The following is a 27,594-nucleotide window of genomic DNA, read 5'->3' on the forward strand; positions in this document are numbered from 1 at the left end:
TCGAGGCGGGCAGATCACCTAAGGTCAGCAGTTCAAGACCAGCCTGGCCAACACGGCGAAACTCCAACTCGACTAAAAATACAAAAATTAGCTGGGTGTTGTGGCACGCACCTGTAATCCCAGCTATTTGGGAGGCTGAGGCAGGAGAATCACTTGAACCTGGGAGGCAAGAGGTAGCAGTGAGCCAAGATCACGCCACTGCCAGCCTGGGCAACAGAGCGAGACTCCATCTCAAAAAAAAAAAAAAGTTTAAAAATTAGCCAGGCGTGGTGGTGCACAACTGTAGTCCCAGCTACTCAGGAAGCTGAGGCAGGAGGATCGCTTGAGCCCAGGAGTTCAAGGCTGCAGGGAGCTATGATCGCACCACTGCACTCCAGCCTGGGTGACAGAGTGAGACCCTGTCTCTAAAAAAAGGGGGTGTAAAAGGATTGGGGACCACGAGTTCTGTGCCATGCTCGAGGCCTGGATGAGCCACACCTGAGGAGCTGGGCTGGGTGGCCACGGGGAGGCTGTACTGGGACCAAGTCCAGCCCCGGCTTCCCACTCCCATGGCCAGGAGCTGATCCGCAAGGGCATCCCACACCACTTCCGGGCCATCGTGTGGCAGCTCCTGTGCAGCGCCACGGACATGCCAGTCAAGAACCAGTACTCCGAGCTGCTCAAGATGTCCTCGCCATGTGAGAAGCTGATCCGCAGGGACATCGCCCGCACCTACCCAGAACACGAGTTCTTCAAGGGCCAGGACAGCCTGGGCCAGGAGGTCCTCTTCAACGTCATGAAGGTCAGGCCCAGGGCTCCCCGCTCCCTCGGTCCCAAAGGAAGGAGCAGTTCCCCAGTTCACCGGCTGTGCTGGACGGCGGGACCCTGCCCTCAGGACCCGTTCCCTTCTAGGCATACTCGCTGGTAGACCGGGAGGTGGGCTACTGCCAGGGAAGCGCCTTCATCGTGGGCCTGCTCCTCATGCAGGTAGGTGGCTGGGGGGTGGCTGGGCTCCTGCCAGACAACAGCCCACCCTGGGCTCGGCCCCCAAGAGATGGACAGAAGTGGCGTGTCCTCCACCCAGCGTCCTGCTGGGGGCAGATCCTCCCTCTCTATCCACACCCGTGACCTCTGCCAATCGCCAGGCCAAGGCCCAGTGGGTGGCACCTGTCTGGTTGGGTCCCGTCCACTGTACCATCCAGGACAGAGACAGGGTTTGGAGGGACAGGCTGTCTCTCTCTGCCACCTCTCAGGGTTGGACAGGAACCTCAGTCTGGGGACTTAGGCCATCCAGCGTGGTGTTTATGGGGTTTGGGGGTCTCCTCCAGAGAAACCGGGGGGCTTAGGACAGGGAGAGAGGACGCAGCTGGGACAGGAGGTGTCCTAACCAGGGGGATGCTGGCAGCGGCCAGCCCTGGGTTCAAGTCCGGCTCCCCTGTTTCCTGCCGAGTGGCCCTTGGCAGGCGACCTCATCCTCAGGCTTTCCATCAGTAAAACAGCGAGTGAGGACACAGGGACCAACAGTGTGTCGTGAGAGTCTAGGGAGCCAGGTACCGACATGGAGATGGGCCCCTGTACCCCAGGTCCCTGGTGAGCAGCGAGACGCCCCTCCCCGCTGCCCTGAGCCCCCGCACCTGCCCGTCCCCCCTAGATGCCTGAGGAGGAGGCCTTCTGTGTGTTCGTGCGGCTGATGCAGGAGTACCGGCTGCGGGAGCTCTTCAAACCCAGCATGGCCGAGCTCGGACTCTGTATCTATCAGTTCGAGTACATGCTGCAGGTGAGCAGGGCCACAGGTGGCCAGGGCTGCAGGGGAGCAGGGCTGCAGGAGGGCAAGGCCACAGGTGGCCAGGGCTGCAGGGGAGCAGGACCGCAGGAGGGCAGGGCTGGCACCCCAGACTGTACCCGGGCATCTCTTGGACTGAAAATTCCAAGCCTGTGAAATCACACCTGGATGTTCCAACTCCAAAAGGCACTCCTCTCCCCATGCAGCACTGCCCTGAAGGATGCTTGGAGGGACAGGAGAGCCACCACTGAAGGGGGGCTCCCAGGGCTGCTGAGGCAGAGGGGTGGGGCAGGCTCACATCGGACACAGCCACAGCCACCTCCCTGTCTGCTCCAGAGTGTGGTGGAAGGAGGGAAAGTGTTGTCTGCCTGCCTGATTACCGGAGAGCCGCAGACGTCTGTTTATAAATAGCAGCCCCCGCAGGGCCTGCTCCTGGCTGGCAGGCAGAGCCACCAAGGCCGTTTGCGAACATACACACACCCGCATGCACACGCACACACACACACACCACCGGCCTGCCTCAGCTGCCATGGCAGGTGGGGCTGTGCAGTCATCCCTCGAGGTGACAGCCCCACTCCCTGGGCCTGGAGCATGGGCGGTGCTGTAGCCTAAGAGGGCCTTGTAGTGCCACAAGGAGGAGGTCTGGGCTGCAGAGAAGGCACCACCCCACCCCAGGCTGGGTAGCAGAGCCCTCCCACAGCCAAGCTTGCAAACTCAGGGCGCAGAGAGCCACTGGCGCTGGGAGGAAGCCGGGGATCCTAACGCCTTCTCCAGCCTCAGTTTCCCCAGCCGTCTGCCACTTTCTGGCTGTCTAGAGTTCAGGCCAATCCAACACAGCTTGCACAAAGCTTTATGCTGGGGGCCGAGGGAGGTACAGCAGCTGGCAGGTCACGTAACAAGGTGACAGGGGCTCCCCCCAGGGCCAGAGGCTGGCACCTGCCCATGCTCCATCTCTGGCTCTCAGGGTGTCTGTGGGGAGTGATCCAACTCCCCCAGCCTCAGACATACCCTCTTAGGCTGTCGTGAGGACCCCATGAGCTGCCACGGGCGCATCGCCTACCCAGGGTGGGCCCCCAACACAGGCGGCTGCAGATCTTGCCATCCCTGCCTGGCCCCCACCCCGTGCTGCTCAAAGCTCCGGGGTGCTTTGGCCTCCCCCAGACAGAGTGCTGAGGGAGCACCAGGAAGGGAGCCTCGGGCTGCCCTGCGCAGGTCCAGGAAGGCTCCCTGGACACTGAGGCCCAGCACCCCCCGGTGGGAGGTCCCCCTCACTGTGCCCACCCGGCCTCCCACCCCTGCAGGAGCAGCTCCCGGACCTCAACACCCATTTCCGCTCCCAAAGCTTCCACACATCCATGTACGCCTCGTCCTGGTTCCTCACACTGTTCCTGACCACCTTCCCACTCCCCGTCGCCACCCGGGTCTTCGACATCTTCATGTATGAGGTGAGGACCGACGGTGCCTGGGGAGGGAAGAGAGCCCCTTGGAGGTGGCTGGAACAGAAGCCTCCCTGCCCTCCACCTCCCACTGCCTTTGCCGCCTTTGCAGGGGCTGGAGATCGTGTTCCGAGTGGGCCTCGCCCTGCTGCAGGTGAACCAGGCGGAGCTGATGCAGCTGGACATGGAGGGGATGTCCCAGGTGGGCCGGGAGGGCCAGGGCCGGCAGGGCTGCCCCTAACCAGGGGCTCCGAGTCGCAGGATGCCCTCACAAGTGACAGAGAGGGCCTGGCTTCGAGGGTGGAAGGTGGCGTGCCTGACATCCCTGATCTGTTCCCATCTACTCTGTTCCCCTGAGGTCTCCCTAAGGGACCAGAGGACCCCCTAGGCTCTGCCAGACACAGTCGGGGGCCAGCAGCCTGGCCGCAGGGAGATAGGAGGCCCAGGCCCGGGCTGAACCCTGGGAGCCCCACTGCCCACCTCCTGCCCCCAACCCCACAGATGCCCCGAAGCCTGATGGCAGATCATGACTCTGGCTGACCATGAGGGCATCCCCACCCTGCCCCCCGGCCTGGTGAGGGCACAGGAGGGAGTTTGGGGGTCTAGGCAACCTCACGCCTTGCCCCGCCCCAGCCTGGCCTGCCTGGAGGCCCTGCTGCTGGCCAGCCTGCCTCCCACCGCCACTTCTCTGCTGTGTGGGCCCTGCCCCCTCCCCGTGTCCTCCAGCTGGTGCTTCAGGGAAGAATGCACAAAGGCCACGGTTGTGTCCGTGAACACGGGCAGGCATTGTCCACAGCTACCAGAGGGGGCCAGCTGGGCCGGGTGCAGGAGCCGTGTCCCCCCTCGGCTTACCTTAACCCTTTGCACAGGCCGGAGGCCCCCGGCATCCCCATCCTCCTTCCCCCACGAAGGTCCCCTGTGTCAGACCCCCCAACCCTCAGCCTTCACTCGCAGGAGAGCCTCCTTGGCCTGCTTTTCCTTTTTTCTTTTTTTTTTTTAAGTCAGAGTTGCTCTGTGGCCCAGGCTGGAGTGCAGTGGTGCAGTCCTAGCTCACTGCAGCCTCCACCTCCTGGGCTGAAGCAATCCTCCTGCTTCAGCCTCCTGAGTAGCTGGGACCACAGGTGTACACCACCATGCCCAGCTAATTTTTTTTTTTTTTTTTTTTTTTTTTAGAAATGGGGTCTCACTATGTTGCCCGCACTGGTCTCAAACTCCTGGGCTCAAGCTATTTATTTCCCCCACCTCAGGCTTTTAAATCATTGTGATTATAGGCATGAGCCACCACATCCAGCATCTGCCTGCTTTTCTTCTGGAAACTAAGGCTTTGGCTGCAGGCAGCCCCCCATTCCGTCCCCTCACGCTCAGTCTTTCCATTGCTCCACAAACACTGAGGACACGGCATTGAGGACATGGCGACACCCCAGGCAGACTGGTTCCTGCCCCCCTCCAGGGCAACAGGGCTCGGGCGGCCCCCGGTGGTCAGGGCCTGCATGTTGGTGACCTGGTAACCGGCTGTGTCCCCACAGTACTTCCAGAGAGTGATCCCCCACCAGTTCGACAGCTGCCCGGACAAGCTGGTCCTCAAAGCCTACCAGGTCAAGTACAACCCCAAGAAGATGAAGAGGTCGGTGTCTGCTGGGCAACCAGGGTGGGAAGGGGGGACCCCCTAGGGCATGACAGTAACCACCGGGCCCTCCCGCTCTGCAGGCTGGAGAAGGAGTACGCAGCCATGAAGAGCAAGGAGATGGAGGAGCAGATCGAGATCAAAGTGAGTCCAGGGGCCGGGGGTCGGTGGGGGGGCGGGGGACGGCGGCGACAGGGATGGGAGGTCCTTGGGGGCTGCCTTCCGTACTCTAAAGATCGGCCGCTAGGGGGCGGGCCTTCCCAGCGCACAGGCGGACCCGGCCGTCCTTGGCGGACAGGCCTCCGCCCACCTGCGCCGTCCTTCACCTGTTAGGCCAGCTGTGAGCGCCTCCCCCGTCTGACGCCGCGGTAACCAAGACAGTCAAGGTCCCTGTCCCGCTGGGCCGCCCAGCGTCATGGGGAAGCAATCAATAAACCACTGAACTAGAGTGTGGACTCTAAATGCTCTGAACAAGGATGTGCACGCGGTGAGCAAGGCTGACCTGGGCAGAGGCTCCGGGCTCAGGGTGTCGAGGGCTAAAAGCCCAGCGCAGCAGCGTGCCTTGGAGGCTGGAGGAATTTCAAGAAGTTTGCAGTGGAGGACCCCCCAAGGGGACTGTCCTCTGGGGAAAGATGGAGCACGCAGGGCCCAGACACCAGGGTGTGTAGGGCAGGGTGTGGGCACTCAGCCGGGGCCCCTGGTTCCTGGGGCACCTGGCCCGCCAGCCCTGCAAGGTCAGGGGGTTCCCTGAGTGTGCAAAGCTTCTCTCTCCTTCCTTGCGCATTTTTCCCTTTACACGTGATTTTAGTTATTTACTCAACAAGCATTTACTGCCGGGCGCGATGGCTCAAGCATGTAATCCCAGCACTTTGGGAGGTGGAGGCAGGTGGATCACTTGAGGTCAGGAGCTGGAGACCAGCCTGGCTAATACAGTGAAACCCTGTCTCTATTAAAAATACAAAAATTAGCCGGGTGTGGTGGCACACACCTGTAATCCCAGCTACTCGGGAGGCTGAGGCAGGAAAATCACTTGAACCCGGGAGGCGGCAGTTGCAATGAGCCAAGACTGCACCATTGCACTCCAGCCTAGGCGACAGAGTGAGACTCTGTCTCAAAAAAAAAAAAAAAAAAGAAAACATTTATTGAGCACCTGCTGTGTGCCAAAGTCACAGCTGAGACTGAGGGTGCCCCAGTGACAGGAACAGACACAGACACAAACCCAACACAGCCTGGCTCCATGCTCTTCAGGGGCAGAGCCACACAGTGGCTAACACTGGAGTGCAACAGACAAGGATTCAATTCCAGCTCCAGCAGGCACGCTGGCTCGCACCTATAATCCTAACACTTTGGGAGGCTGAGGTGGGAGGGTGGCTTGAGGCCAGGAGTTGGAGACCAGTCTAGGCAACATAGCAATACCCCGTCTCTACAAAAATATAGAAATAAATACAAAAGGTGTGCCCAGCTCCTGCAAGGATGGCTGTGCTTGGTGCTGTGATGGGTTGAAGCCAGAGAGATGATAGGGAAACCCTTCAGATTGCTATGAGGACCAGAGACCTGAAATAGCTCTGACCCAGCCGAACTGAGGGACTAGGGCAATGCCTTGCCCCACTCTGACTCAGTTTCCCCACATGACATGCATCAATGACTGTCAAGTCTGCAGTTCTGTCTGACTGCATTTGCTTCCTGGGAATGTTCTAGGTGTTTCCATCACCTTTTCTCCCCAGAAGAAACCCAGGAAATATTCTGTGTGACCTGCAGTGTGGCAGGACCCTCACTCACCTACCAATCCAAACAATTTCTGTACCACCTTCGTATCAAGCAAGGGGGCGCAGATACAGTCGAGGTTCAACTCGTTTGCAAACCTCACCTGCTCCCCAGAGGGTCCTGGGGGAACCTAAAGTGCAAATATCTTTTTCTTTTTTTTTTTTTTTTTTTTTTTTTTTGGAGACGGAGTCTTGCTCTGTCACCCAGGCTGCAGTGCAGTGATGTGATCTCAGCTCACTGCAACCCCTGCTTCCGGGTTCAAGTGATTCTCCTGCCTCAGCCTCCCCAGTAGCTGGGATTACAGGCATGCACCACCACGCCTGGCTAATCTTTGTGTTTTTAGTAGAGGCTGGTCTCAAACTCCTGACCTCAGGTGATCTGCCTGCCTCGGCCTCCCAAAGTGCTGGGATTACAAGCGTAAGCCACTGCACCTGGCCTAAAACCGCAACTATCTAGCCAAAATCCATCAGCACAGAATGGAAGGCAGGAGCAAGGGAGACGTCTTCGAAACCCCAGCCAGGGAAGAGCAAAAACCAATGGGGACAGGTTGCTCTCGGCAGGTCATGGGAATGTAGTTGTCGAGAAAGGATGCGTGATCAGCACGCTGGACCCAGACTCAAAGAGGAGCCTGCCCCCGGAATTGAACCCGGGTGCTTGGGGCAAAGCAGCGAGGGGTGCGTGGCGGCTGCTCCACAGCCGCTTCCCCCACTGATTCCCGCACAACCCTGGGCAGACTGACCCACGTGTGGGATGGAGTCTTCTGAGGGGGTGTGGGTACTGACTGGCCCCCAAACACACACGTGGCCACGAAGGCACTCACGTTATTTTTGCTGAACCCAGGTTTGTTTTAACATTTTTTATTTTTTTGTAATCAAGCCAGTCTGAACAGGAATTGGCCCTGTTTTCTGAAATCGCTGACCCAGAATGTAAGACGCTGGCTGTGCCCTGCCCAGAAAAGTGGCCTGGCCCTAAGGGGACTGACGCCGGCAGTGGGTAAATGAGGGGTGCGTGTAGACAGGCATGGGGGCGGGCTATGACATGATCTCCCCCCACCCCCATAGAGGCTTCGGACGGAGAACCGGCTCCTGAAACAGCGGATTGAAACCCTAGAGAAGGTGAGGGGCGTGGCCACTGTGGGGACATGGTCACCATGGGGTGTGACCCACCATGCGGGGCATGGCCGCTAACCTGGGGTGGAATCCTCCAAGTCTTTCCCTCTCTGGAGGACTAAGCAACCCTACCTTCCTGCCCCGGGACCCGACCTGAACCCGATTTGGAGTGCCCTGTAACTGGGGGCGACTCGTATTGTGATTAATCCTGGAGTGGGGGCGAGTTGCAACCCAGTGGCCTGCAGCCACGGGAATCCATTTTTGTTCCGCGCCCTCCCCGGCTGCGCAGATGGGGAGGGGTGAGGAGGAGGGAGAACGGCTGCTTTGATGGATGAGCCCCGTAATTGGGCCACAAGCCACCCCACCCTGTAATTTGGAAGTCTTGCCCTCAAAAGAAAGGAAAGGAAACCCAGTGGAGGAGAAGCGTGGCGCCATGGTGGGGAGCCACAGCCCGGACTCTGCTCCCCAACATGCTAAAGATGGGGGTGGAATCGGGGGCTCACTGAGCCCCAGCCCTGGGAGCGCCCACTTCCTGCTCCTCACTCATCCTCACTTGACCCTCCACTGGCCACAGGAAGTGGGTCGGCAACCGGATTTGATTGCTCTCACCCCAAAGCCTTATTCTGCCTTAAAATTAAAACGCACCCCACTCCTCTCCCACTCTCCGGGAGGTCTGCACAAAGCCGAAATTCTCCCCACCCCCCCAGTTTTTCCAGCCAGCCGTGGCCCGGCTGGCCCTGGAGGGTGGGACAGTGGGTTTCCCAGCCCTGCGGCCTCCCCCACAGCCACAGGCACCCCCGACCTCCCCTCTCACGCCGAACCCCTCTCCAGGACAGAGCTGGCTCTAGCTTTGGTCTTCCTCCGGGTCCTCTCCTGCTGGTTCTCTGGTCTTCCCTCCTCTCTCCCCTGCTTCTAGAGATAGTCCACTGCGTTAGTGACAAGTGGTTCTTGTCTGTCTCCCCTCTCCTATCCCCGCGCCTTCCGCTCTGCCTCCTCCCCCTGTCGCTGGGAACCCCCTTCGCCGGGTAGGAGAGCGCTGCTCTGGCTGATAGGTTAATCCAGGTACTGTAGCTTTTTATCCCCTCTCCAGATTCCTTCCTGGCCCCTTCCCTGCACCCTGCACATGACAGCCAGTAACTGCCTCTTCCCTGCCATTCTGCGGGCAGGCCTGGCGCCATGCATGGGGCAGCTGGGGACCGCTTCTGGGGGACACAGAGGCTTCCCAGGGGGCGGGGCATGTGAAGTGGGGAGAAGTGTGTGTGTGGAGGGGCTGTGAGTGCGTTTGGGTGTGAATGTCCACATGCATGTACAGAAAGCTTCCTCCGGGCGACACAGGGTGGTGACCCAGGAGGGCTGGGGAATCTAAAAGCACACACATAAGGCCCTGGTGTGTGCAGTGCCGCGGTCTCACACACACGCACAACACATGTACACATGCACACACACGCCCCGGCCCTCACGCTGCTGCTCTCTGCTCCTACCTGCAATGCCTGCTACCACCTTCTCTAACTCACCTGCTCCTGCTGCCACCTCATCTTGAATGGCTTTATCTGGAAGCTGCCACCCGCCACCTGGTGGCTTTGAGCCTGGAATGGGGGGCCCAAGTTGGGTAGGGGACGAAGATGAGGTGGGGGAAAAAAAGGGGGTCTTAGCCCCAGGCAGGTGGAGGCCCCAGAGCCCAGGACTAGAGAAGATGCCCCTGGGAGAGGTGAATGCCCCCGGGAGCCCAGCCCTGTCCTGCCGGGCCTCGGCTGTCCCCAGATCCTCACCCTCACCAGCAGAGTCTGGCATGAAGGCCTCGCTGTGCCCCTGGATAAGGACCCCAACTGGGGCAGAGACTGAGAGCCAGAGTGGGGAAGGAGATGGAGCTTTCCAAGCCCAGGGCTAGCTCTGTTCCTCCCGGGCTCCTCCAGGTGTCCTATTCCTGCCTGTCACCCACCCACGTCCCCAGGCCCAGTGGGACGCTCATCCCAGGCTCTGAGTACGGGAGGCCCCCCACCTCACTTCCCCCCACCTCCACTCTCTGGGCCTCCCCCTGTGGCGGGAAGCAGGGCCTTGGGTGGGAGCCGAGGGTCACGGCCTCCCCCTGCCACCTGTCCTTGCTGTTCTCAGGGGCAAGTGACACGGGCACAGGAAGCAGAGGAGAACTACGTCATCAAGCGGGAGCTGGCGGTGGTGCGGCAGCAGTGCAGCTCGGCGGCCGAGGACCTGCAGAAGGCACAGAGCACCATCCGGCAGCTACAGGAGCAGCAGGTACGGGTGGGTGTGCAGGGTTGCTAGGCGGGGCCAAGCCCTGCGCCCCCGCTCCCGCCCAACGGTTTTCTTTCAGGGCTCATATCTGCCCCGCCTCAGCGCCTGGCCCTCCTGTTCATTTCTGGGGTAAAGGGAACCCAGAGACAAGCGCAGATTCTCCCCCAACAGCTCCACATTCTGAGACATCCTGATTTCCATTTCTTGCCACCTCGTAGTGTGTCTGCAGTATCTGACTTCCCAACCCCCAGCCTCAGCACGGAGGCCTCTGAAGACCGGGCTGTCCCTGCAGGGTTCCCTCTGTGTCACAGGCAGCAGACAGGGCTGTGACTCCTTACCCCAGGGTCTGAAGGATTGTTGGGTGTCCCTTGGGGGCCAGCCATGAAGAATGGGAGCAGGGCAGTCCGGGACTGTTTGGGGAGCTCTGAGCCGGCAGGGTGGGGCTGAGGGGGCGCCCTGAGTGTCTTATGGGCCATGAACTTTGGGTCCCATGATGGGCAGGCCCATGAGCTGGGGCCCCACCCCAAGATCTGCTTCTCCTGAAAGCGTTTAGAACTTAACTGCGACCTGGTGCAGTGGCTCACGCCTGTAATCTCAGCACTTTCGGAGGCTGAGGCGGGCAGATCACCTGAGGTCAGGAGTTCGAGACCAGCCTGGCCAACATGATGAAACCCCATCTCTAATAAAAATACAAAAATAAGCTGGGTATGGTGGTGCGCACCTGTAGTCCCAGCTACTCAGGAGGCTGAGGCGGGAGAATCGCTTGAACCCGGGAGGTGGAGGTTGCAGTGAGCCGAGATGGCACCACTGCACTCCAGCCTGGGTGACAGAGCAAGACTCCATCTCAAAAAAAAAAAAAAAAAAACTTAACTGCAGCTGCACCCAGCAGTTGGCCTTGCTGATCGCAGGGACCACCAGTGGCTGCAGCCCTAAACCCTGCAGGCCACAGGGACACATGCCCTGGAGGGGCAGGGAGCGATGCTGTAGGCCCCGCTGCCATCCTGGCCTGACTCAGCAGGGCCTGGCAGTGGGGTGTGGATTGGAGAAACCATGGAGTGCTTGAGAAAGAAGAGCCATCCAATACAGAGGTGCCTCCTCCACCCCCAGGCCCAGAGACTGTGGCTCAAGCCTTGGCCGGGGGATTCTAGCTGATCCGCTGCTCCTGGGGAGGAGAAGGGGAGCTTCACTGTTTCTCACTTGTCCCCATGAACCACATCCGTGTGATGCTGGCGTTGTGGCCCTCAGAGTCTGCGAGCACTCTTGTCCCACCTTGCTCTGAGGCAGCATGGACATTAGGGAAACTGAGGCTGGGCTCATCCCACCCACCACATGAGCCCGCCTTTCAGGCTCATCAGGGAGACTCCACCAGCCGCCCCTGAGCTCCAGCTTTGGGGGGATGCAGAGATCAGGGAGGCCCAAGGCCACCTCCTCAGGCCCAAAGGGAGGCCACTGCAGACAAGATGAGGTGGCCTAGAGGAACCACATAGGGCCTGGAGGCCATCTGGGCCGAGGCAGAACCTCCGTCACACATGGATCTCAGAGACCCACAGGAAGAGGGTGGTGGCTGGGAGGGCTGAGGCAGTCTCCTAGAGAACTGCCCTGCCAGGCCACAGGGTCAGTGAGAGGGAGCCTAGCTCCCACCCCAGGGACAAGGTATCCTTTTTCAGGTTCCAGGTGACAGTGTCCATCACTCCGGGGGCCCCCACTGGGGAACTTCTGAGAAGCCAGGGCATGGAGCAAGAGGGTGATACCCACAAACTCTTTCCCCATCCTTCCCTGTTTTGAAATGGAGGGTGGGATGCAGAGGAGAGAGGTGGAGAGACAGGAGCACAGCCCCAGGCCTCACCCCACCCCCGGCCTCGCCCACCATGTGGCTGGAACGGTGACCACCCAGCAAGAACCCATCTCCCACCCTCACCAGTGATCCCGGAAAACCACAGTCACCGGGGTCCCGTGGGGCATCCAAAGGCCAGAGCAAGTCCCCTTTCAGAATGTCTCCTCTGTGCAGCCTTTCCAGGAAGGAAGCTGGCCCAGGCCAGCTGCATGGATGCCAGGACCTCTAGGCCCTGAGCATCAGGGGGTCCAGCCCAGGACACCCCAGGCCTGGGCCCCTCTCCCTGCTGAAGGGCTCTAGGGAGGGGGGCAGAAGCCAGCAGGCATGGAGGCTGCCCATCCCCCAGCCATGGCCTGGGGCCCCACGCAGCTCTCTGCCTCCCCCAGGAGAACCCCCGCCTCACAGAAGACTTCGTGTCCCACCTGGAGACCGAGCTGGAGCAGTCGAGGCTGCGGGAGACGGAGACACTGGGGGCCCTTCGGGAGATGCAGGACAAGGTTCTTGACATGGAAAAGGTGCGACGGGGAGGCAGGCAGGCAGGTGTTGGGGGGACCCTGGGGCACAGGAGGGGTCCTGGGTAAGCTTTGGGAGTGACCCCAGGTCAGAATCCCCTACCCCCATGCACACACAACCATACATATGCGCACACACAGCACAACCCCACGCGGGGCATGCCCACCCTCCTGTATGAGGCAAACTCCAGCAGTGTGGCGGCTTCTGTGAGCTTCCTGGATACCCCCATCCCACCTGTGTGTATTTCCCCCAGTACTGGGTTCCAGGAAGGAAGGGGGGAGAGGGGGATGGGGGAGGGGGACAGGAAGGAGAGAAAGGAAGGCCCAGGCCCATTGGGGCTGCCTCCCTACACATTCCCATGGAGACACCATCCCAGGCCTTCTGGGTCCCTCCCCAACTGCTCTCTGACTTGGCATCGACTCCACTCTCCCACGGAGCTCCCAGAGGAAGGAAAGCACCCAGGGACCCATTCACACACTCGGCAGGAGCCATTCCCCACTCCCTCAAGCCTGCACTATTTTGGGAGTCCTCCCAAATGGAGGACTGAGAGGCCATCTGCTTCCAGGCCCTCATCACCAGCCAAGAGCTGGGCTCTGCTCCCGCCTCCCTCCACTTCACAGGGAAGTGTGCCTCCAGGACATGCTGCTAGATCTGTCCCAGCACTAGACCCAAACACGGTCAGTGCGGACCTCATCCAGAAAGCTGGATTTGGGTCCTGGAGCACAAATCCTCCATCACTGAGCCCTGGGACACCAGGACAGGGCCTAGGCTGGCACTCAGCCTGTTCCCAGGGAGAGGGACTGCCTGGCCTGGTGTGGCCTGGCCTGGGGGCCAGAGGGCAGACAGGGTGTTTCTGCTGGGGCAGGTCCTCCACCTGATCATGTCGCTGAGGGGATGGATCTCAGACCTCGGGGAGTCAGTGTGTGCAGGGAGGCGTTTATGGGGGCTGCCCTAGGACACCCTGTGAGAGTAGGTGCTGTTACCACACCCATTTTATAGCTGATGAGCTCCAACCGGCTTCCACAGGCGAGTCCGCTCCCCGTGGGCCTTGTCAAGGGGGTCGCCCTTCCCCATCTGAGCCGCCCAAGGCGGAGCTCAGGAGGAAACGTGGCTGGGGGCGTTTGTCCTGCAGGAAGGGCCATGCAGCTGCGCTGTTCCCCCAGGCCTTGACCCCTCTCTCCCCGCAGAGGAACAGCTCGCTGCCTGACGAGAACAACGTGGCGCAGCTGCAGGAGGAGCTGAAGGCGCTCAAGGTGCGGGAGGGCCAGGCGGTGGCCTCGACGCGAGAGCTTAAACTGCAGCTGCAGGAGCTCTCGGACACCTGGCAGGTGAGGGCCGGGTGGGCGCCGGAGAGCAGAGCGCCCCCTAGGGCCGTCCCCTCGGGGCTCTTGGGCGGAGGCTGACCGCCGGCCTCTCGGCTTCACCCGCCAGGCCCATCTGGCCCGCGGCGGCCGCTGGAAGGAGTCCCCACGGAAGCTGGTCGTGGGCGAGCTGCAGGACGAGCTGATGAGCGTGCGTCTGCGCGAGGCCCAGGCGCTGGCCGAGGGCCGCGAGCTGCGGCAGCGCGTGGTGGAACTTGAGACTCAGGTGGACTCGGGGGGCCTGCCCGTTGGGGAAGGCGCGTGGTGTCCGTGGCCAGCCCCTGGGTTAGGCCCTGACCGCCGCCGTCCTCCGTCCTCCCTTCCTCCCTACCCCAGGACCACATCCACCGCAACCTTCTGAACCGCGTGGAGGCGGAGCGCGCGGCGCTGCAGGAGAAGCTGCAGTACCTGGCCGCACAGAACAAGGGGCTGCAGACGCAGCTCAGCGAAAGCCGCCGCAAGCAGGCCGAGGCCGAATGCAAGGTGCAGACCCCCGCGGCCCCGCCCTGCCCGTGGCACCGCCCCCGGACGCGCCCCTACATGAGGCCCCGCCCCCAATCCGCCTCTGCCCGCAGTCCTGCCTCCTGATCTGCCCCCCTGCCCGCGGTCCTCCCGCCCCCGCCCGCGGCCCCGCCTCCTGACCCGCCCCCGCCCGCACCTCCCCTGCCCGCGGTCCCGCCTCCTGACCCGCCTCCGCCCTTGGCCCCGCCTCCTCATTCGCCCCTGCCCGCGGTCCCGCCCCCTGATGCGCCCCGCCCCCTGACCCGCCCTCCTTTCCCCCGAATCCCCCGACCCCAGAGCAAGGAGGAGGTGATGGCTGTGCGACTGCGGGAGGCGGACAGCATGGCTGCGGTGGCCGAGATGCGGCAGCGCATTGCCGAGCTGGAGATCCAGGTGAGCGGCGGGGCCGGGGTGGGGGGACGGGGGCAGGGGCAGGGCCTGGGGCAGGAGCGGGGCCGGACCCCAGGCCCAGCATGGCACTGGCCCCGCGTGACCTGGCGCACCCCGCAGAGGGAGGAAGGCCGCATCCAGGGCCAGCTGAACCACTCGGACTCATCGCAGTACATCCGCGAGCTCAAGGACCAGATCGAAGAGCTGAAGGCCGAGGTGAGCCGGCGCGGGGATGCCGGGGACAGGCCTGGGTGTCGTCGGCCTGGGACGAGCCGAGCGCCGGTGCCTTGCGGAGGATGCGGCTGGGAGGGCGGGGCAGAAGGCCGGTCCACGCCTGCAGCGCCGGTCCCCCGCCCCAGGTGCGGCTGCTGAAGGGCCCACCGCCCTTCGAGGACCCGCTGGCTTTCGACGGGCTGAGCCTGGCGCGGCACCTGGACGAGGACTCGCTGCCGTCGTCGGACGAGGAGCTACTTGGCGTAGGCGTGGGCGCTGCCCTGCAGGACGCGTTGTACCCCCTGTCCCCGCGCGATGCGCGCTTCTTCCGCCGTCTGGAGCGGCCGGCCAAGGACAGCGAGGGCAGCTCAGACAGCGACGCCGATGAGCTGGCCGCGCCCTACAGCCAGGGCCTGGACAACTGAGGCCGTGCCCAGCGCGCCCGGAGTCAGGAGGCCGCAGCCGCGGGGGGCGCATGGGCAGTCTGCGTTCTGCTCCCCACCTGCCGCACTTGACAAACTACGCGCCCTCTGTGGCTCGGCCACCCCTAAAGCGAGGCCCGGCGAGGCAGCGCAGAGGGTAGGGTCCGACCTGGGTCTCCTCAGGACCCCGGGGCAGGCTCTCCCTCCCCAGCAGTGTTTACCCATCTTGGTCTGTACCCCTCCGGGCCCTCTGGCGTTCCAGGGGTGCCTGGAGGGGCTGACTGCTCTCTTAACAGGAGGGCAGAGGGCAGGGGACAGACGACCCAGAGGTCCCAGCACTGAACGAGCAGGCAGCTCCCACCTCCTAGCAGGCTTCCTTCTGGGACAAGGGCGGCATTGCTGGGAAGCGCTCAGGAGCTAACCGAGGCCTGAGGAAGGAGAGCGCCAGCTCTGGGCTGGACATCAGCACCCCACGACACTCCTCGGGATGAAGTGACCCTTGACTAGCCCCTGGCCATCTCTAGGGGAGTCAGGCCGCTGGGGACAGATGGCCAGGCCGGCCTCTCCTGCCTGGCGCAGGCACCATGGCCCCTGCAGCGGAAACCAAAGTCCCCCTACTGTGTGCGGGGCGCCTGGGGACTGAGTGGCCAGCGGGAAGCCTCCCTGCTTCTCTGGGGCCAGAGCAGCTTCCAGGAAGTGAAGAGACCCCTCTCCCCAGCGCCCCACATCTTCCTCTGGGAGACACTCACGCCCCCTATCCTGGCCAGTGGTGGAGGGGTATCTCTATGGGGGTCCTCGGCCTCCACCTACTTCCCTTTCTTCCTGTGTTCCCAGCCCCACCCTCAGCCAGGGCCAGGCCCCCAGGCAGGAGCTTCCCAGCGAGCGGCCTCCCCTCACTTCCTCCTGGTGGTCCCGTTGCCTCTGCTGAATCAGAGCTGAGAACGGTGCCAAAATCCAACGATGCCCCCCAGGCCCCTTCCTCCCTCCCCCCGGCCCCTCGGGCCTCACGACCCTGGGGGCTGCCCCCCTCGGTGCTCCTGGAGTAGAGTAGCGTCACAAGCAGTCTCCCTGGCGCTTCCGGGGTGGGGACCCCTGCTCCGTCCCTGCTTCCTAGCTGCCCACTTTTCTGTGTCACGAAGCCTGGGGACTGGGGCAGGCACCCACGGGGCTCTCCCACACGCCCCCTACACTGCCCACCACCATTTTGCACACTGCCTGTTCACTCCACATGTCGCCCAGGCGGGAAAGATGGAAAATAAAGTGTATTTACACAGTCACAGACTGGCCTGCGGGCTGGGAAGAGAATCGCAAGCAGCGGTGGGTGCCCAGCCCCGGGACCAAAAACCGTGCTGAGGGAAGGCGGGGCTGTCCTTGCCCTCAGGAGCTCCCCACAGTCTCATAGAATGGGAGTGGGAGAGGATAGAAGGGCATTCAGTTTGGGGGCAGGGCATGATTTCCCACCTGGGTGAATCAACTTGGGCCTCCCCTGAAGGAGAGAGAGGCATGCCAAATCGCTGGGCTTCAGGAAGCACAGGACCCGGTTGCATTCATTCTGCTCACGCCTCCAGGGGTATTGTGGGGTACTCTGCCCTGTGCCTGGCTCTGAGGGGGTCTCCAGTGGAGCAGAGGAGACAGGCACTGGCCAGGGGGGAGCCTGCACTAATGTGGTAGGTGCTCAATAGACAAATGTGTGGGGAGATCAGGGAAGGTTTCCTGGAGGAGGTGGTGTCAGGGCCTCTTCCAGGGGTAAAAGCATAAAGATCAGACCAACAGGAGGCACACCATGCCTTGGAAGGAGGAACAGGAAAGCCTGGGTGTGGTCAGATCAAGAAGGGACTGCTCACGTCAGGAGAGGGAGTTTGGGCTTTGAACTGGGGGCCATTGGGAGCCCATGGAGGGCTTAGGTAAGAGAGCCCCATCAGATGGACCACAGAGTCTGTGAGGGGGCGAGTGCCGGGAGGACAGTGAGTAGGGGGCAGAAAGAGTCCTTTGTGGGGTTCCCCACAGAGCTGAGGCAGAGTCCCAGCTGCTGGGTGGCGATAGGGGGCAGGGTGGAGGACAGAGCCAGGAGTGGCAAAGCAAAGCTTCCTAGAGGCACTCAAAGCAGTCGACTCACTGCAACATCCGTCTCCTGGGTTCCAGTGATTCTCCTGCCTCAGCCTCCCGAGTAGCTGAAACTGTAGGCGCCTACGATCATGCCTGGCTAATTTGTTTCATTTTGTTTTTTGAGAGGGAGTCTCACTGTCACTCAGGCTGGAGTGCAGTGGTTCGATCTCAGCTCACTGCAACCTCTGCCTCCCAGGTTCAAGTGATTCTCCTGCCTCAGCCTCCTGAGTAGCTGGGACTACCGGCGCACACCACCACACCTGGCTAATTTTTTTTTTTTTTTTAGACGGAGTTTCACTCTTGTTGCCCAGGCTGGAGTGCAGTGGTGCGATTTTGGCTCACTGCAACCTCTGCCTCCCAGGTTCAAGCAATTCTGCTTTAGCCTCCCAAGTAGCTGGGATTACAGACATGCGCCACCACGCCCGGCTAATTTTGTATTATTTTTAGTAAAGATGGGGTTTCTTCATGTTGGCCAGGATGGTTTCGAACCCCTGACCTCAGGTGATCCACCCACCTCCCAAAGTGCTGGGATTACAGGCATGAGCCACTGTGCCCGGCCCAATTTTTGTATTTTTTTTTTTAAGTAGAGACTGGGTTTCACCATATTGGCCAGGCTGGTCTCAAACTCCTGACCTCAGGTGATCCGCCCTCCTCGGCCTCCCAAAGTGCTGGGATTACAGGCATTGAGACATGGCGCCCAGCCCCTAGAGGCAGAAACATAACTGGGTTCAGGCAGATGCCAGCCAGGGCCTGCCCTCTGCACCCAGTCGTGGGTCCACAAAGTGCCCCCTACCCCCATGCCTGACAGCCAAGCAAAGGACATGACACTGCTTGTGTACTGAGACAGCCAAGTCCCATGTACTGTCCTATCACATGCCACAGCTCTCCTGGCCACACACGGTGCAGATGTAACCCTGGGGACCCTCACAGTCACTGTCCGTGCCTCCTGCTTCCATGGTAATTCCACCCCCGCTGGCTCCCCAGGACGGGGCAGGACCCCAGAGGAATTGTCTGAGGTTCTGCCCTGTCCTTCCTGGCAGCTGGCCTTGAGCCCCAGCTCCCCAGCATGTCAGGAGTCAGCCTTGGGCTTGTCCCAGAGTCTGGAAACAAAGACACCCAGCTCCCCAACCCCACTAGGGCCCACCTTGAGAGGACACCTCTATGGTTTGCCACAAAACTCTGAATTTGACCAAAGGACTGTGCTGGTGTCCTCCTCCTCTAGTTCCCAGGGGTGCAGTGGCAGTGCCCCTCCAGGCCAGAGCCCATTTCTCCTCAGACCCCAGGCTAGGAGGTGCCTTGTCTGGGATGGGGACAGGCAGGACTTGCTGGTCTGTGACTGACAGGAAGCTGGTCACAGGATGGTGTAAGGGTACTGGGTCCAGGGGCAGAGGCAGGGCTGAAGGCCCAAGGCCAGATCCTACTCTGTCTTCTTACCCACCTGGGGATGTCACCATCATTCTTGGTGCCATGCAGGAGACCCGGGGGAGGAAAGGCCTAGCAGCGGAGCTCTCTGCAGGGGCATGGGGAACAGGGAGAGACTGGCTAGGGTTTGAGAGGCTCCAGAGCTGGGGGTTAGGGTTAGGGTTCGTTGGGGGAGGAAGGGCAGGAAACTCTGATTGGAGGGGGCCTGTGAAGATGTTTGGGAATCTGATAAGGATGCCTAAGGGGACAGGGCAAGGATGCTGTGGGGGTGGGATGCACCAAGTGGCACTTTAAGGACACTTGGAGACAGGGTGCAGTGTGAGGACTCCCCCATCTCCCACCTAACCCTGGGAGAGGCCACTTCTTCCTGCAATCCCCTACTGGGGCAGTTGGCCCGGGACCCTACACCAGCTGAAGGGCCATGGGAAGGGGTCCCCCATCTTTGCCTCAGCGCCCTCCAATCTTCCCACCTGTTCCCCAGGAGTGTTAGTTGCCCCGCATGGAGTTTGAAGTGTGCCAGGCCAGGCCTGGTGGCTTACGCCTGTAATCCCAGCACTTTGGGAAGCTGAGGAGGGCAGATCACCTGAGGTCAGGAGTTCAGGACTAGCCTGGCCAACATGGTGAAACCGTGTCTCTACTAAAAATACAAAAATTAGCCGAGTGTGGTGGCGCGCGCCTGTAATCCCAGTTACTCGAAAGACTGAGGCAGGAGAATTGCTTGAACCCGGGAGGCAGAGGTTGCAGTGGGCCGAGATAGCACCATTGCACTCTAGCCTGTGCAAAGAGAGCAAAATTCTATCTCAAAAGAACAAAAAACACGCCGGGCGCGGTGGCTTATGCCTGTAATCCCAGCACTTTGGGAGGCCAAGGCGGGGGCAGATTACGAGCTCAAGAGATCCAGTCCACCCTGGCCAACATGGTGAAACCCCGTCTCTACTAGAAATACAAAAATTAGCTGGGCGTGGTGGCATGTGCCTGTAGTCCCAGCTACTTGGGAGGCTGAGGCAGGAAAATCGCTTGAACCCGGGAGGTGAAGGTTGCAGTGAGCCGAGATCGCGCCATTGCACTCCAGCCTGGCGACAGAGCGAGACTCCGTCAAAACAAACAAACAAAAAAGAATATAGAATAGAATAGAAAAGTGTTCCAGTTGCTCCTTCACCTCGGCCACGCACTGACTCATCCACTCGGGCGCACAGGCCCAGCCAGGCCCCTCCTGAGCCGAATGTTTCCGCCAGAAGTCGGACACCAAGAAGCCCAAGTTCACACACGTGGATCGGTGCGCAGCACCAAATGGCCGGGACTCAGCAGGGCCCCGCCCTAGCCCCACCTGGCCTGCCCCTTCTCTCCCAGAAGAGGAAAACCGCACTTTATCCAGAGCTCCAACCGGTTCGCGCACAGCCGCTAGCAAGGCCTTATCTGGCCTGGCCCCCCGCACCGCTCAGCCCGCTGGAGGTCCCCAGCCCCAGCCCTCTCTGTGACAGCGAAGGTGTGAAAGCCCCAGTGTCCCAGTTTTATTGCAAACTCAGGCTGTTCGGGGTGGGCAATACACTGGACACGGGGCGGGGTTCGGGGAAACGGGGCGTGTCCTAGGCCAAAGGGGCGGAGTTGGAGGGGCGGGCCTAGGTCAAAGCTGTGGGTAGGTCCCGAGCCTCCGGGGCCGAAGGCAGGGGTGGAGCCTGGGCCGAAAGGCTCAGGCTCTAGGGAGCTAAGACTAATCCACCCAGCGGGGCTCCTGGGCAGTGGAGACGGGGTCTAAAACAAACAGGCGTACCCGGAGGAGCGGATCCTAAGGCAGGGGTGGGGTGTAGTAGGCGGGGCTGTGGTCTGGCTCAGTGGAAGGTCTCCACCTCCACCACGGTCCAGTCACCCTGCGGGGAGGCCACGTCGTCCGGAGAGAAGCTGGTGACAGAGGTGATGCTGGCACGGGACTCGTCCAGGGGAGACAGTAGTTCGGCCCAGCGGCCGAGTTCGGCGTCGCTGAGCGCAGCCCGGGCGCCCCCCGTGACGCCACCACCCCCCGCGCCTCCTGAGCCCCCGGCGCTGCCGCCCGCGGCACCCTCGGCAGCCGCCAGCAGCAGCGTCCGGCTCAGCAGGTGCTGCACGACGCTCGCCTGCAGCGCCCCCAGTGGCAGCTCGCCCAGGCGCGCCTGCTTCGGGCTCCGCGAGGACGTCCCCGCCCCGGCCCCAGCCGCCGCCTTCCCACCGCTTGCGCCGGGACTGGGCTCCGGATCCAGTGCGCCTGGGGCGGGGGTCGCGGACTCGGGCCCTTCAGTCTCGTAGATGGTGCACAGACCGTCAGCAGAGCCCGGTCCGGCAGCAGGAGGCCACGGCAGCTGCGCACCTGCAGGGAGAGACGCCAGGTGGGCCGTGGGGGGGATAAGCCCCGCCCCTGTCTCAAGGTCCCGCCTCCTTGTCTAATCTCCGCCCCGGACCCAGCTGTCCCGCCCCCGAGCTGCGAAGCCTCGCCTCCGACCCCGCCCACAGCCAGGGCGGGTCTAGGGTGCCCCTTACCTGGGGCTCCGCGGAAAGCCAGCGGCGGAGCTGGGCCTCGACTCCAGGCAGCGGGGTGGCAGGCGGCGAGCTCTGCGTCGGGGGGCGGGGAGGCTGCGGCGCCGCCCTCCGGCCCGCTGTCGTAGCCACGCAGCTCCTCTGGCGTGCTCGTGGCGCTGCTGCTGTGGCCGGCCAGGTCCGGGCCGCTCAGCGTGCTGGACGGGCTGCGCGAGGGCGGCGGCGGCGGGCCGGGGGCCAACGCCAGGGTCAGCCGTGGGCCCGAGACGGAGGTATCCGGACCCGGGGTCGGGGGGCGGCGTGGGGCCTGTAGGGTGGGTGAGGCAGGGGGAGAGGGAGGGACCTGCAGAAGGGGCGCTGCCAGAACAGGTGGGGCCTGTGGAGGAGGCGTGGCCAAAGGAGACATTGTGGGTGAGGCAGAGGGTGAGAAACGGGCCTGCCCAGGGAGTGAGGCAGACGGAGAAGGAGGGGCCTGCAGAGGAGGTGTGGCCAGAGCGGGTGGGGCCTGTGGAGGGGGCTTGGCCAAAGGAGACATTGGGAGTGAGGCAAGGGGAGAGGGCAGGACCTGCAGAGGAGGAGCGGAAAGAGGGGGTGGGGCCTGTGGAGGGGGCGTGGCCGAAGGAGACATTGTGGGAGAGGCCGGGGGAGAGGGTGGGACCTGCAGAGGAGGTGTAGCTAGAGGTGGTGGGGCCTGTGGAGGGGGCGTGGCCGAAGGAGACATTGGGGGAGAGGCAGGGGGAGAGGGTGGGACCTGCAGAGGAGGTGCGGCTAGAGAGGGTGGGGCCTGTGGAGGGGGCGTGGCCGAAGGAGACACTGTGGGTGAGGCAGGGGGAGAGAAAGGGGCCTGCACTGGGGGTGAGGGAGGGGGAGAGAAAGGGGCCTGCCGAAGGTGCGCTGCCAGAGCATTTGGGGCCTGTGGAGAGGGTGTGGCCAAGGGAGACAAAGGGGGTGAGGCAGGGGGAGAGGGAAGGGCCTGCAGAGGAGGCAAGGCCAGGGCAGGTGGGGCCTGTGGAGGGGGCGTGGCCAAAGGAGACAGAGGGGGAGAGGGCATGCCCTGCAAAGAGGGTGAGGCCAGAGCAGGTGGGGCCTGTGGAGGAGGCGTGGCTATGGAAGAGGGAGTCTCTGGAGGGGGCGTGGTCAATGGCGAAGGTGGTGCTTGCAGAGGGTGTGGGGCTGGACAAGGTGGAGTCTCCAGGTAGGGTGTGGTCAGGGGAGCAGAAGCTGTCTGCAGAGAGGGCGGGGCTAGAGAAGGTAGGTTCTCCAGAGGGGGTGTGGTCAGGGAAGCAGGAGGTGTCTGCAGAGAGGGCAGGGTTAGGGAAGATTGGGTCTCCAGAGGGGGCATGGTCAGGGAAGATTGGGTCTCCGGAGGGGGCATGGTCAGGGAAGAGGGAGGTGCCTGAGGAGAGTCGGAGGCCAGAGAAGATAGCGCCTGCAGAGGGGGTATGGTCAGGGGTGAGTTTAGGGGTGAGACAGCAGGAGAGAGAGAAGTCTGCAGAGGGGGTGAGGCAGGAAGGGAAAGAGGGGCCTGCAGAGGGGGTGAATCAGGGGGAGTAGAGGCCGGCCGAGAAGGTGAGGTCAAAGAAGCTTGGGTTTGCCGAGGGGACATTGTCAGGAAAGAATGTGTGGCCTGCAGAGTGGGTGAGCCCAAAGAAGTTGTGGCCTGCAGAGAGGACAAAGCCAGAGGAGAGGGAGGTGCCTGCAGAGACGGTGAGGTCAGAGAATGTTGGACCTGTATTGGGGGAATGGTCTGGGGAGAGGGCGGGGCCTGCATAGGGGGCGTAGTCATAGAAGGTGGGGCCTGTGGGTGGGGCGGAGCCTGCAGAGGCGGTGAGGCCAAAAGGGGAGAAACTAGAGGAGGATCCTGCAGAGAGACTGTGGTCAAAGGAGAGGGAGAGGCCTGCAGAGGCAATGTGGCCAGAAGAGGAGAGTCCTGCAGAGGAAGAGTGGCCAGAGTGTGGGGCGTGGCCTGGGGAGAGGGCAGAGACGGGGAAGGACAGGCCTGCGGAGGGGGCGTGGTCAGGGCAGAAAGTCCTGGCTGAGGGAGTGTGCCGAGGGGAGAAGCCGGATTCTCCAGAGATGTTGCCGGAAAAACAGGGCCTTGTAGAGGAGACGTGGCTGACAGAGGAGGTGTGGCCAAGGGAGAGAGGAGAGTCGGAAGAGAGGGCAACGCTGGATTAGCTTGGGTCGGGGGCATACTCTGCAGAGGGGATGAAACTGATGGAGAGACTGAAGCCACAAAAGCGGCTGTGGCCAGGGAAGAGACGCCTGCTTCTGGAAAGGATATAATCAGCTGTGTGGGTGGAGCTTGCGAGGGGGGCGTGGCTGGTGGAGAGGGGAGGGTCTGCAGAGAGGGTGGAGCAGAGGGGGAAGGAGGGGCTAGAGGAAGGGGCGTGGCCAACTGACAGGTAAGCCTCGAGTGGGACGTGGCCGGCAGGGTGGGCGGGGCCTGACTTTGGAGAGCGGCTGGCGGAGGGGGCGTTACCGGTGGAGAGGGAGGGAGCGTGGCTGGCAGGGGAGTGGCTGCGTTGTCGGGAGGCGGTACGGGTCTTGCCTTGGTACCCGATGGAGAGGGTGTGGCCAAAGGAGAGGAAGAAAGCGGGCCTAGTGCTGGGGCTGCGTCCTTCCTTGAGGGTGTGACCTGAGGGGGGCGCAGAGCCTGCAGTCCTTTCGGCTTGGGCTGCGAGGAATGCGCAGGAGCCCTGGGTGTTCCGCGGGCTGAGGGCCCAGAACGGGCTGGGGAGGAGAGAGGGGTGGCGCTGGAGTTCAGGGAGCGCGAGGCCGGCCTCTGGAGACCCCCACCAGCGCTGGGCCGCCTCCTGGCAGCCGGGCTTGGCTCGGTGATACTGTGCTCCAAGGTGCTGCTCACTGATTTCCGGGGGCCCTCTGTCGGGGGCCGTGGCCGGGCACTCGGAGCTGGCCGGGGGAGCCCCACCTCGGTGCCCGCAGCCCGGGACCGACGGGCCATGGCCGGGGAGGGGGTTCCTGGGGTAGGCCCGGAAGTGTCTGGAGAAAAAGTAGAAGGCCAGGGGTCACTGATACCTCTGAGGCGGCCCCCCTCGCTGCCCAGGAACCCCACTCTTCTCCAGGTCACGTACCTCTCCGTGCCCCAGCGCTGAGGGCACTCCTTTTGGGAGCCTCTGTAGCTTTTTCTCTGGCCACAGTTTCCTCCGCTGGGATCCGGAGTCCCTTCTGACCAAGAGGGCCTGGCCTGGAGACAGAAGGGGCCACGCTCAGGCCTAGGTCCTTGTTTGGCTTCCCAAGCCTATTTCCCCATCTGTGAAATGGGCATGAGCCCTCTCTGAGGACCAATAATGGCTTTCACCCAATTTGTGCCCAGTGACCTGCAAGTGCTCCCGCGCCCCAACTCGTGTAAAATAAAAGGTTCCAGACTCTGTGACTCTAACTCTGGCTTAGGAGACTGGGGGAGAGGGAGCAGGTTACCTGGTGGTCCCGCTGGCACGCCCTGGGCTAGAAACAGGGCCTGGGCTGGTGTTCTTGGCAGGAGGAGCTCTCTCCCCTCTCCCAGAGGCTGGGGGCCTGGAGGCTGCGGGGAGAAGGCCGAGTCACAGGTGCCCCGGAGAGGTGGCGGTGGAGGTGAGACTGGACAGGTATTGGAAGGGGGAGGGAAGATGGGGGCGGAGCTGAGGAAGGTGGCTGGGGTACCTGGGTTTCGGGAACTTGTCCCAGCACTCCGCGTTGGTCCCGCTCGGGGAGCAGACTCGGGAAGAGTGGCCCCGCCGATGCCCCCCGCTCGCTCTGCCAGAGGCTTTCGCCCCACTGCTCCCGCAGCTCCCAGAACTCGGAGGGCTGCCGGAGTTACTGGGGGAGGGGGTCGAGGAGAGCCTGGGGGCCTGGGGGTCAGAAGTCCAGGAGGGCGAGCAGTCGGCGTCCGCGCGGCGGCCCCTGCCTTCGCCTTGTCTCTCTTGTTGTCCATCTTGCACCTGAAGAGACAAACCGGTCCGCATCCCAGGTTCTGGACAGCTACGCTGCCTCCAGAGACCTGGACCCTGCTACCTCACTGCCCTTTCGCAGCATCGCCACCCATGGACACTCAAACCTCGGCCTCGGCTTCCATCTGCTCGGCTCCCACGCACCTACACCCACTCGCCAGCCCCACTGCTCCTCGCTGTCCCCAAGTCCAACCCCCCACCGCTTTTCCCTAAAGCGAAGAGGCCCTGCCCGCCCCAGCCCACCTCCTCCCCTGCCTCGGCTCCAATTCAGGACCGATCTCCACGCCCCTACCCCTTACCCCTTCAGGGACTCAGACCGCCAGCCTGGAGAGCAGGGGACTGCCACGGGCTCAGGATGTGGGGGACCGGAGCGCACGCCCGGGTCTCCCCGCCAGCCCCCAGCGGCCTCCCCCGGCCTCCCCGAGGGATGCCTGCACCTGCCGGGAGGCAGAGCGGCCCCGCTGCCCGCGAACGGGCTCCGGGAGACAAAGAGCCGCGTCCCGGGCCCGACCCCTCCCCCAGCCGGGCCTGGCCCGCGCCCAGCCTCTCCACCTGCTCGCGTCGCGCTCACCTCCGCCTCCGGTCTCCGGCCGCTCCTCGCAGAGTCGCCTGGGGTGGGGCCCGGGCCGGAGCGACGCGGTGGCCGCCAGCGGCGAGGAGGCGAGGGGAGGGGGCTGCCGGCTGCGGCGCCTGGGGAGCCGAGCCGGTCCCGCCCCTCGGCCGCGGGCGGGAGAGCCGGGGGCGCGCGCTCGATCCCGACCCGGGAGCGCGGCCGGCGGAAGCGCGCCGAGGGGGATGGGGGAGATGCGCGCTTTGGAGAGAGGGGTGGCTTCTCCGCGGTCCGGGGGAAGCCTGTTTCCACAGCTGCGCCTGAGGCACCCAGAGAGTCAACGGTTTGGACTGGGGGAGCAAATCCCTGGGGTCCTTCTCTGTCCTCCCCAACACATACACCTGCCCCGACCCCCACCACAACAACCTGGCACCAAGGACCGCCTGGACGCGGATAGGCTGGGCCCTGGCAACCAGGAGGCGGGACCACCGCGCCTCTGGCCCACACACCAATCCGGCCGCTCGGTGGCCCTGGCACTATCCAGTCCTTCGCGTCTGCGAAAGCTAGGCTGCCCAGGGTCTCTGAGGGGCAGCCGTCCCCCGCCCCACACCCGAAGGTGTTCCCCAGACGCCAGGAAACCCCTTATCTGGTTGGGGGGTCGAGGGACTGCTAAGAGAATGCTGCCCTGGGAATTTCAGGATGCAAGGTAGACCCCAGATTTTGGGGAAGAGAAAGAAAGAAAGGAGGAATAAGAGGGAGAGCGACAGGAGACACAGTATATTCTGTGAGAGGTGACCCAGCCGTCTGCAGGGTAGAGCACGGCCACCCTCCACACCCTCCCAGCTAACGGGATGTCAAGTCAGCCCAGGCTTCCTGGCAAAGCTGGGCTTCCGGGGGACAAGGTTATGCAGACCTAGGAGGTGTCAAAACAAATGCATAAGACCGGGCGCGGTGGCTCACGCCTGTAATCCCACTGCTTTGGGAGGCTGAGGCGGGCGGATCACTTGAGCTCAGGAGTTCGAGACCCAGCCTGGCCAACATGGTGAAACCCTCTCTCTACCAAAAAATACAAAAATTAGCCGGGCGTGCTGGCGAGCACCTGTAATCCCAGCTACTCGGGAGGCTGAGGCAGGAGAATCGCTTGAACCCGGGAGGGGGAGGTTACAGTGAGCCGAGATTGCGCCACTGCACTCCAGCCTGGGCGACAGAGCGAGACTCTGTCTCAAAAACAAAAACAAACAAAGAAAAACACAAGTTAATGAAGGACGCAGAAGATCCTTTACAAGGATCCCAGCCCAGCCGGAGCGAGTGGGAGGTGTCCTGTTGGTGACTTCAGCCAGGGCAGGGGCCTTGGTGGAGAGCTGTGCTCCAGGACTGTGGCATGAAGAGGATGGAAGCCTGAGGGTGGAAACGGCCGTTCCTCAGCTCCCTCTCCTTATAAGAAGAGTCTGAGCAGGGCATGGTGGCTCACGCATGTAATCCCAGCACTTTGGGAGGCCGAGGTGGGCGGATCACAAGGTCAAGAGATGGAGACCATCCTGGCTAACACGGTGAAACCCCGTCTCTACTAAAAATACAAAAAATTAACCGGGCGTGGTGATGGGCGCCTGTAGTCCCAGCTACTCCGGAGGCTGAGGCAGGAGAATGGCGTGAACCCGGGAGGCGGAGCTTGCAGTGAGCCGAAATCGCGCCACTGTACTCCAGCCTGGGCAACAGTGCGAGACTCCGTCACACATACACAAAAAAAGAGTCTGGCCTTGTCACCTCTGTCAGCCAAGTCCCCTCCTCATACGGCCTCCATGAGCTTTCCGCCTGGATGTCGCATCCCTCCAGACTCACAGCCACTTTTTACCATATTAGGAAACCAGCGCCCTCTGCC

The 27,594-nt window shown here is 62.5% G+C and overlaps 2 protein-coding genes across 6 annotated transcripts in view; one reads left to right on the plus strand and one right to left on the minus strand.

Annotated features, from left to right (window-relative positions):
• The window catches only part of EVI5L (ecotropic viral integration site 5 like), a 34,868-nt gene extending 18,412 nt beyond the window's left edge, over positions 1 to 16,456 (plus strand). For 2 of the 4 annotated variants that reach the window (XM_055240213.2, XM_055240214.2), the window contains exons 4-20: positions 557 to 781; positions 892 to 966; positions 1,631 to 1,756; positions 3,064 to 3,207; positions 3,311 to 3,400; positions 4,725 to 4,822; positions 4,906 to 4,966; positions 7,648 to 7,701; positions 8,725 to 8,757; positions 9,808 to 9,948; positions 12,166 to 12,294; positions 13,480 to 13,620; positions 13,724 to 13,879; positions 13,990 to 14,136; positions 14,452 to 14,547; positions 14,665 to 14,760; positions 14,904 to 16,456. In XM_055240213.2, the coding sequence (XP_055096188.1) occupies positions 557 to 781; positions 892 to 966; positions 1,631 to 1,756; positions 3,064 to 3,207; positions 3,311 to 3,400; positions 4,725 to 4,822; positions 4,906 to 4,966; positions 7,648 to 7,701; positions 8,725 to 8,757; positions 9,808 to 9,948; positions 12,166 to 12,294; positions 13,480 to 13,620; positions 13,724 to 13,879; positions 13,990 to 14,136; positions 14,452 to 14,547; positions 14,665 to 14,760; positions 14,904 to 15,182 (2,091 nt within the window). In that variant the 3' untranslated portion in view covers positions 15,183 to 16,456. The remainder of the gene's footprint in view (positions 1 to 556; positions 782 to 891; positions 967 to 1,630; positions 1,757 to 3,063; positions 3,208 to 3,310; positions 3,401 to 4,724; positions 4,823 to 4,905; positions 4,967 to 7,647; positions 7,702 to 8,724; positions 8,758 to 9,807; positions 9,949 to 12,165; positions 12,295 to 13,479; positions 13,621 to 13,723; positions 13,880 to 13,989; positions 14,137 to 14,451; positions 14,548 to 14,664; positions 14,761 to 14,903) is intronic. The other 2 variants (XM_063615797.1, XM_055240215.2) reach the window with 2 other exon arrangements.
• Positions 16,457 to 20,196: 3,740 nt separating this feature from the next.
• On the minus strand, positions 20,197 to 26,124 carry PRR36 (proline rich 36). 2 transcript variants are annotated; one of them, XM_055237848.2, is made up of 6 exons: positions 25,737 to 26,124; positions 24,879 to 25,156; positions 24,657 to 24,759; positions 24,311 to 24,423; positions 21,219 to 24,218; positions 20,197 to 21,048 (listed from the first exon to the last, which is right to left on the minus strand). In XM_055237848.2, exons 2-6 carry the CDS (start codon positions 25,147 to 25,149, stop codon positions 20,537 to 20,539), a joined length of 3,999 nt encoding a protein of 1,332 aa, XP_055093823.1. In that variant the 5' UTR covers positions 25,150 to 25,156; positions 25,737 to 26,124; the 3' UTR covers positions 20,197 to 20,536. The 2 variants fall into 2 exon arrangements, with proteins under 2 accessions (XP_055093823.1, XP_055093824.1); XM_055237849.2 differs by lacking the exon at positions 25,737 to 26,124 and adding an exon at positions 25,465 to 25,576.
• Between the last annotated feature and the right edge of the window lie 1,470 nt (positions 26,125 to 27,594).

This window comes from Symphalangus syndactylus, chromosome 13 (genome assembly GCF_028878055.3).
Source record: "Symphalangus syndactylus isolate Jambi chromosome 13, NHGRI_mSymSyn1-v2.1_pri, whole genome shotgun sequence".
Lineage (NCBI taxonomy): Eukaryota > Metazoa > Chordata > Mammalia > Primates > Hylobatidae > Symphalangus > Symphalangus syndactylus.

Coding starts and splice junctions, on each gene's coding strand:
- PRR36 (XM_055237848.2), bottom strand. CDS start 25,149: ATGGACAACAAGAGAGACAAGGCGAAGGCAGGGGCCGCCGCGCGGACG. Junction 24,760..24,878: donor GACAAGTTCCCGAAACCCAG/GTACCCCAGCCA, acceptor TTCTCCCCGCAG/CCTCCAGGCCCCCAGCCTCT. Junction 24,219..24,310: donor CAGCGCTGGGGCACGGAGAG/GTACGTGACCTG, acceptor CTTTTTCTCCAG/ACACTTCCGGGCCTACCCCA.